The sequence below is a fragment of the Sphaeramia orbicularis genome, chromosome 16 (assembly GCF_902148855.1).
Source record: "Sphaeramia orbicularis chromosome 16, fSphaOr1.1, whole genome shotgun sequence".
NCBI lineage: Eukaryota > Metazoa > Chordata > Actinopteri > Kurtiformes > Apogonidae > Sphaeramia > Sphaeramia orbicularis.
In genome coordinates this window covers 6009997-6018607 of record NC_043972.1, presented here as the reverse complement: position 1 = coordinate 6018607, position 8611 = coordinate 6009997, and the positions used below count along the sequence as shown (strand labels likewise).

At 42.3% G+C, this 8611-nt stretch overlaps 1 protein-coding gene across 1 annotated transcript; it reads right to left on the bottom strand.

Moving 5' to 3' along the window:
• Nucleotides 1-3365: 3365 nt before the first annotated feature.
• Nucleotides 3366-6861, bottom strand: id4 (inhibitor of DNA binding 4). Its single transcript, XM_030158325.1, has 3 exons — nt 6153-6861; nt 5542-5607; nt 3366-4812 (listed from the first exon to the last, which is right to left on the bottom strand). Exons 1-2 carry the CDS (start codon nt 6528-6530, stop codon nt 5560-5562), a joined length of 426 nt encoding a protein of 141 aa, XP_030014185.1. The 5' UTR covers nt 6531-6861; the 3' UTR covers nt 3366-4812; nt 5542-5559.
• Between the last annotated feature and the right edge of the window lie 1750 nt (nt 6862-8611).

Sequence of the window (8611 nt, the reverse complement as noted above, 5' to 3'; positions counted from 1 at the left end):
GAGGTGTAGATAATGAGCAGGCGAGTTGAAATCACAAATTGCAAAAATCCCACTTGTAATTTTTTTGTATTTTTTTTCCCCCGGTTTTTATATTTGTGATTTATTTATTTTAAAGCCTGCTTCAGCCGAGAAAACACACAAAATGAAAAGCATGCATGAACACTCACACCTGTGCAAACAATTGGCTCCACTTGCAGAAAGGCCAGTCTCTTGTTGTGATAATAATGATACTGTGCTCATAATGACATTTCCGAGTGACTGGTCAGAAGGCTGCAGCGTCCACGTTGACCAATGTGGTTTGGGCCTCCTTATCAGACAGGATGTGATGCTTTCCCACGATCTGGATCAGGGAGCACACATAAACACACACACACACACACACACACACACACACAGCGGAAAAGGCTCCAGGTACAAACTCAGCCTGAACCTTGTGTCCGGTTCATTGAGAAGAAAAAGAGTGAGAAGGGAAATGTGCTGATGAAGCCGCTGCAGAACTCTCACATGTTGCGCTGCCATCTCAGGGATTATTTGGAAAATCCTGCAGCGCTAATGCTGGAGAAACGCTGGATGAGGCTCCCTTTGTGAAAGCTGGTGCTGTCTAATAGCTAGACAGTGGGAATTGTGAGTCAACATATGGCTGCAGCAAAGTATAATAGGAAAGGAGATGAATAATGTATTCTGGATGGCAGCAGTTTGGGTGCTGACTAATAGAGAGAATTAGACTTCCAGTTCAAGCTTCCTGTCTTACGTTGCTATTTTACAGCTGCAAATGTGAGGAGAACATTTAAGACTATGTAATAGAACAGAATTATTGTGCATATAGCTATAGATAAATGCATTAGTGTGTGGCCGACTTGCTGTCTGTTATATGTGCAGATAATTCCACATTTACTCCACATTACACAGAAGAATGGCCTTTTTTTCAGTAAATAAAAAGGCAAGAATTTTAATTGAACATGTGACGATAACAAGAGGACAGAGTTAGAGAAACATTCAGATATTTATGCAGTAACTGAGCCAGTTTTTAAGTAAATTATTCCCTTCTGTTTAAAACACATGAATTTAGCAAAGCCACTAAAATGCATGTTGTGGTAATAAGGCCTTATTTGGAAGAATATTATTACTTTTTTAATTTATTTATTTTTGTACAGCTCTGGAAAAAATTAGCAGACCACTAGTTTTACTATTTATATATACCTTTTTATTAGAACATTCCAATTTGTTTCACACAGGAAATGTCTCTCCATATTTGTATGAAAATAAATGTCTGTCACTATTACCATAATGTGAATGGTAAAGGAATAAGAACAGCATGGACTTTAGAGGAAAATACAGACTGTATAGGTCTGGAAAAAATAAGAGACTACGACGATTACTTGCAAATTCCAAATGAAAGTATTGTTATTTAGAGGATTTATTTGCAGCAAATGGCAGCGGGTCAAAATAATAAAAATGCAGTCGTTTCAGATGTTCAAGAATGCAAATAAAATTAGTTTATATTCAGTTTTAAACAACAGAACTCTAATGTTTTAAATTAGGAATTTAGCTCAGAGTCAGTGTTTGCTGATTTTAGATCACAGCTTTAATGCATCATACAGCATCATGCTCTTCACCAGTCATGCACTTCACTGGAATCACATTCCAGAGGTTTTCATTTGGGTTCAGGTTCAGAAATTTGGGGTGGTTCCTAAATTGTTCCCAGCTTGCAGGTAGAAGCAGCGGATAAATGACCATATGTAAATAAAAAGAGCATCAGCTCAGGGATGACCCAGGGTCATCTGTGTTTATCTACACTTTATCCCTGAATTTATCTTGAAAAAGGGGGATTTGCTGGCAGAAATGCATTTGTGACGCTCTCAGCTGTGCAGTCATGGCTGCTGGAGCCTGGTTTGAACTCCCAGACCTGTGCTCTGCTCTTTCTGAGAACGAGAATATCTTTAATCATATCAGGAAGGTCTAACTGTCAAGCTGGCCACCTGTGCTTTAACACATTTTTTCATTTTTATTTTTTTTTTTACCTTTCATCACTCATGCTCAGACACACACACTCACACACACACACACACACACACACACACACACACACACACACAGAGCACACAAACATACATTTCACATCACAAGGACAGTGCTTGTCAAGGGCAGAGAGGCCAGGCTCTCGTACTGTGGACTATAAACACATGCAGGTGGCCTGGCCTGCTTATCCTCAGATGGCCACGGCGTCTCAGAGGTGTCGTATCACCCACAGGGCGGCTCTGTCGCCCGGCTTGTCTGTGTCAAATGGCTGCTTTAACCTGCATTCGGCAGGTTGATGTGGGACAACTGAACATCGGTCAGTGTGTCTGGAGGAGAAACCTGCAGCTCAGTGGGAAACACCGATGGAGGAGGCGCCGTCACATGGAGAAAACCAGTGTGTGACAGAAACGTGTGTGTTTTAATGACAGAGTGTTTTGGGTGAAAATTAAAGTTTTAAAATTATATAGTTTATAGTTATTTCAGACAAACATTTTTAAATGAGGAAAAAATCTTGAAAATGAATGCGGAAGCTAATCGTAAACTGACATTTAAGAAAAATGACTAATAAAAAGGATTAAATCAATATTATAATTAAATTGGTTCCTGTTTTCAGTGTGAAGTATTGCAAATATTTTAGATCCGTCCAACTGTTTCAATCAAATCAAATCCTGTTCATAGTAAGTTTAAAGAATTAAAAGCTACAGATTTTCAGGTGAATGCTCACATTTCATCTTATCTTTTTTATTTTACCTTTTAATAGGTTATTCGCTGCACAAGATAACTTTGACATTTTAACAAAAACTTTAATTATACAGGTGTACTGTGTCTAAACTGTATGTTCTGAACTATTAAATATTACCTCCTTTTAGCTCAAAAGCATCGTCTAAAAAGAAAAAGTACTGACCTTTAGAAAGATCATTTTATCTCATGCTTTATTAGATAAAAAAAAATTATGTCTGTAACATTTTATATGTCATAATTTATCTCCATGTAATTTAAGGAAAACAAGTTGCAACAAAAATCTACCTTCACCTGTGTTGAACTGTTGATTCACAGAAATGATAATTGCACTTGCAAATAATATAATAGAGATAATTAACCTGCTTCTACTGGTATAAATAAATGTTTTATAGTTTAAGATCGGAACTCTTGGCTGTCACTTGTGATTCTGCCTGTGAAACCGGTTTCATGACATCTATTATCCACCCTTTACTTTCCACGACTCGGTTCATTATGTTTGGGTTTTCTACATTTTTAATGTACTTGTTTTTCCTACACATTTCAGGTGTTGGCATTGAAAGCGATGAACCAAGATGCCCCTTGAGACAAAACTTGAGACGACACAATTCTTCCTGGAAACTTTAATTGTTTTGACAACTCCTCACAAGCCAGTGAAGGTCAAGTCCAACAGTGCAGCTGACAGTCATGTACAGGTGCCCTCTCACACTGGCAGGAGGGTGGTGAGGTAAATTCGGTGTTCAATGTCATGAAAAAAAGTTTTTTCTTCTCTTTACATTAACAATGGCTGCTGCCTTTCCAACAGGGAAATCATTGAATATCTACTAACAGACTGAATACAGCTGTGTTGTCCACAAAGAGTCTGTTAATGTTCACATATTTCATCAATTCATAACCAAAGTTTAATGATTTCATGTGTCAATCGTTAACTTCCCAAGGAGAAGCTCTGAGTGCACAAAACCTGCAGTAAAACAGAGACATTGTTTTGCAGTGATCTTTAGGTATTACATCGTAAACACTGTCAGAAGTGCTGTAACTCTCAGATTGACTTTAACAAGAGTGCAATGCAACAGAATAAAATTGGGCCTTTTTACGTTAAAGATTAAACACAAAAGCGACCCATCTCTCCGAACGGGTCAGCGTCATCATAGTTAATGAGTACAAAACAATTCAAGAGAAAAGCTTAGCAGGACAAATGAAAGAAAGGAGAGGAACTGGTGTTGAACTCCACCACATATCTACACAGGGAGGGCAGCTTCAGTGCACATTCAATACCTCTGCAATGAGCCTGACATGCTACATATTAAACTATTCCAAAAAACACTGCAAAGAGTTAACTGATATCATCATGTGAGGACATTATAGGCAGAGCATAACCATGTTCATTCACTAAAGACTTAAAAGTGGAAACACAATATTTACAGGACAACAGAAAAAAAGGTTTTAATAAAAATATCTTATAATTACAATAGTCTATTTTAAGCATATAAGTATTCCTTTCACATATTTTTATAGAACATTTGTTTCTCTATATGTACAATCTTAATTGTCTCGGATCAGAATTGTTCTTCTTTACAATATCAAACATTTTAAGGTTCCAGGGACGACAGCCCCGTTCGACCCACATCATCTATTTGAAACAATAGATGTCCAAAAACATATACAATGATTTTCGCAGTTTAGTAAAGCTTTAAACTGGAGTCGGGTTTAGTTTTTCTTTAAGCACAATTCACAAACAGTTTTCAGATGCTGTTGACACATGGGTTTCCAACAAAAACTTCTTGGCATGGGGAGTCCGTGTTTTCACTCTTTTTGAGACATTTCAAGTGATAAGAAGTAAAGTTAGAGCAACTTAAACAGGGGAAGGAGAAGGAGATGTCTACACACAGATTCCCTGTTCAGTGGAATCAAAAAAAGCTGATATGAATAGTGATTTTATTTGGGTTTAATTCCTCCCAGCGGTTTTGAAATCCCCTTGTGATTGTGCCTCCAGTTGGGTGTGAGTCCCTGGTGAAGCTTTGCTGGCTTTGGAGCGGCTCTGTGCAGCCTGCACACCTGTGGAGGGGATGAATAGAAGTGGGGGGGTGAGCTGCAGAGCTCCAGACTGACTGGCGCCACCAACAAAACAGAGGCCATGCTTGATCAACAACCCAAAACAAACCAGGTCAAACAACAACCACACAGCTCCTCAAGCTGTTGGGCAAGGCTGACAAGAGGCAGCTGAGGGCGGCCAAGACTCAACCGCCACCAGGCTGCACCAAACACTGCTACTGCTGCTGTCACACACCAGGTACACGCTCATAGGCTGGTTTTATCCAGGTGTGTTTAGATCAGGAGCTGTAAATCTAACTTTAAAGGCAGGGCAGCAGCTGGGATGTAACTGAGTGGGACGGAGAGAAAGTGGAAGAGAAGCACAGAGACAGGAGGAAGGAGTGTGTGTCAGAATGAAAGAGGGAAAGCTGAGGTTTTAACCCTCTCTCCTTCCCATATTGCTACACCGGTGACAGTTATTGCGCAAAGCACAGCTGCCTCTGAGGTTGGTGCCAATTTTATGTTCCTCAATTATTATTATTCCTGACATCTACTGGCCTCCCAGAAGCACTCTACAGATTGAAAATGTGCACAACATACAGGCTAAAATAATCAGGATGACTCACTGGACACTGATTTTTTTTTTTCTCTGAGTGTCTGTGATTAAAAAAAAAAAGAACTAAACTTGTAAAGGTGCACACAAAATTAAAGAGTCGTGTTAGATAATAATGAATAGTATTTGAGTCAACTTACCAATGCAGTGCGTGTGTCTCAGCGGCATAAAATAGAGTCCTCCGGCTTTTTGACTATTGACGTCCTCTACAAGAAAAAGAAGAAAAAGAAAGATGTAAAAACGCTTTATCTTACCGTGGATGACATTAAATACAGGCGAGGCCCAAAGCCCTGAAAAATAAATGATATACAGCACAGCAGCAGAAAATTAGACAGCTATATCTGCCATAATAAATTCTCTTATAGGCTATTGAATAACAAATTGCCCTTATTGTGCGCAGTGGAGTGGGCTGCAGGCTGAGGTACTTCACCAATCCTGGATAAGGTGGGCCTCTGACACACACTGTCATTATCATGCAAATCATAAAGCCCGCAATCAAGTGCGCAATCTAACCCACGGCAAATGTGTTGTTTTACGCATGATTTTTTTGGGGTCAGGGATACGCAGAGAAGTATGTTGTATTTGAGTCTTTTCTTTTTCCGTCTCCCACTGAAAGGACAATGACACATAACGGGCATGACGCGCTTTGTCTGAGTCTGACTGGCGGACGCAGTCTGGCACACCACAGAAACCGGGGTCCCCGGTAAGTCCCCGGTAAGCGGAGGCTGGGACCGGAGAGTCTGGAGCTTACCTGGTGGTGGTCAATGTTGAGGACGGTGAGCGGTGTCCGGCTGGGGTTGGAGGCTGGAGGGGGGCACGTCCCGGTCCGCTGTGCTGGTTGTTTATGAAGGGAAGGGTGCGTCTCCAGGGCCAGCTGCAGGTCCAGGATGTAGTCTATGACATGCTGGAGGATTTCCACTTTGCTGACTTTCTTATCCTGCGGTATGGTGGGAACCAAGCGCTTCAGTCGGCTGTAGCAGTCGTTCATGTCGTATTGCAGGCAGAAAAGGTCCTCCTCTTCCATCCTGCACCGGGCGATGTTGAGGCTCTCCTTCGACAGATAGTGCAGGGAGAGCTGGCTGTCGCTGGAGGAGGAGTCCTGGGGGCGGACTGGAGTAACAGCCTTCATCTTAGATAACCAAGGGCTCAGAGAGAGAGAGAGAGAGGCAGCGGCGAAAAAATGAAACAAATGCACTACAGGCAGCAGGAGGGACTGGAGATGAGACAACGGCGATGGAGAGACTGAAAAGCTGCTCTAATAAAATCACACTTAACCGAGAGAATAGAAACCAAACAGCTGAATTCTAGTCTGTCAACACATCCCGTGGAGCCTCACAGTTCCTCTTACTTCAGCAGGCTCAGTGTGAAAGGAATGAATAGATTTCCTACATTTATAGAGGAGAGGGGAGGCGCCAAGCCAGCCGGCTGACAGATCAGGGAGAGAGGCTGGTCAATCACCGGCAGCCCGCTGCCCACCGACCCGACAACGGAGCCGAGAAAAAGGCGTGTCTCATTCTGTGCGCTGCGGTGGGTGCCGGTGGGTAGGAGGTGAGAGAGAGAGAGAGAGAGGGGGGGGGGGGGGGGGGGGGGGGGTGTAAAGCACTCCACTGCGCATTAACATCCACGACTAAAGAAAATATTCAGCCACCTTCACAGAGGCGCACAGACCACATTGGTTTGGTGTGAGCTGTGGGCATATTCGCACATTTGGGCAGGTTGATCAGCCTCAGACTGGATCCTCTGAGCCACAGTCACTGATGCGTAATTACGCACAGCCTCGGTTGTATTGATCCGTCCAGTGACAGACAAACCCGAGCCGAACCACCTGCTTCAGACAAAGTCCTGTTTTCTCTCAGTGAATGAAATGAAAAACGACCCTGACAGCAGCTGAAGAAATACAGTATTCAACTAACAGAAAGGATCAAATAATCAGATCATGTTAATTAAGAATATGCTCTAAATTTACGTTTATATAATTAATAAAATTTCCAAAATGATGTAGAAAAGCCAACTTCACAGACAGAGTTTGGACTGACTTTATTGCAGTGAACTGATATAATGGTATTTATGAAACATTCATTCTGTTAGTTATTTTGTTTTGGCACTTGATCTTTGTCAGATTCAAAAACTGTTCTCCAGGACATAATTCTACTTCATCATCATCATCGCAATTGACTAAATTGCTATGATGACTCTATATAACAAACATTTTCATTTTCGCAGCCCTGACAGCAGGGTTGCAGTTCTAGGGGAGCCAGGACGGGCCAATTTGGCGGCGCCTCCTTGCCATTTCTTCTCCCAGCTGTGTGTTATTGTGCCTGCCACATTCCTCCGCTCCCTGGGCCGCGTCGCCGCTCCGCTCCCTCCCTCACAGCCGCCTATTGAGCCGCCCCGTCAGGCAGACTGCCTGGCGCCACACCGGGACTCCATCCATTCACACAGACACCAGTCTACTCTACTCTTTTCTTTCTTTCTTTCTTCTTTCTTTCTTTCTTTCTTTCTTTCTTTCTTTCTTTCTTTCTTTCTTTCCTTCCTTTCATTCTTTCCCCCTTCCCTTCTTTCCTCCTTTCTTCCTCTCTTTACTTCCTTTCATTCTTTCCTCCTTTCTTTCTTTCTTTCTTTCTTTCTTTCTTTCTTTCTTCCTTCCCTTCTTCCCTCCTTTCTTTCTTTCTTTCTTTTTTTTACTTCCTTTCATTCTTTCCTCCTTCCCTTCTTCCCTCCTTTCTTCCTCTCTACTTCCTTTCATTCTTCCCTCCTTTCTTCCTCTCTTTACTTCCTTTCATTCTTTCCTCCTTCCCTCCCTCCCTCCCTCCCTCCTTCCTTCCTTCCTTCCTTCCTTCCTTCCTTCCTTCCTTCCTCCCTTCCTCCTTCAGTCTCAGTTTAGCTCCCAGTGCTTGCTTTGGTTTTCAGTGTTTTCAGACCGGGGTGCTCATGGGGGCCCTGGGGTCTGAATCAGGCACAGATGACACCCACCTCCATGGCTCTTTGGAGGTTTAATGTCCCACACTTTATGGGAACCACCACAGTCTCCTCTGTCATGAATATTGAAAGGCTTAAATGGCTTTAAGTGGGTATTTTCCTCTTCTTTCTGTCTCTCTGTCTTCCGCCCTCTGCCTATGTCTTTCTCCCTGTTTTCTGTTGCCATGGGAAGTCAGTGTTCTGCTCAGTAATGTGTGCAACGATGTTTGGTCCAGGGACAACTTCAAAAGG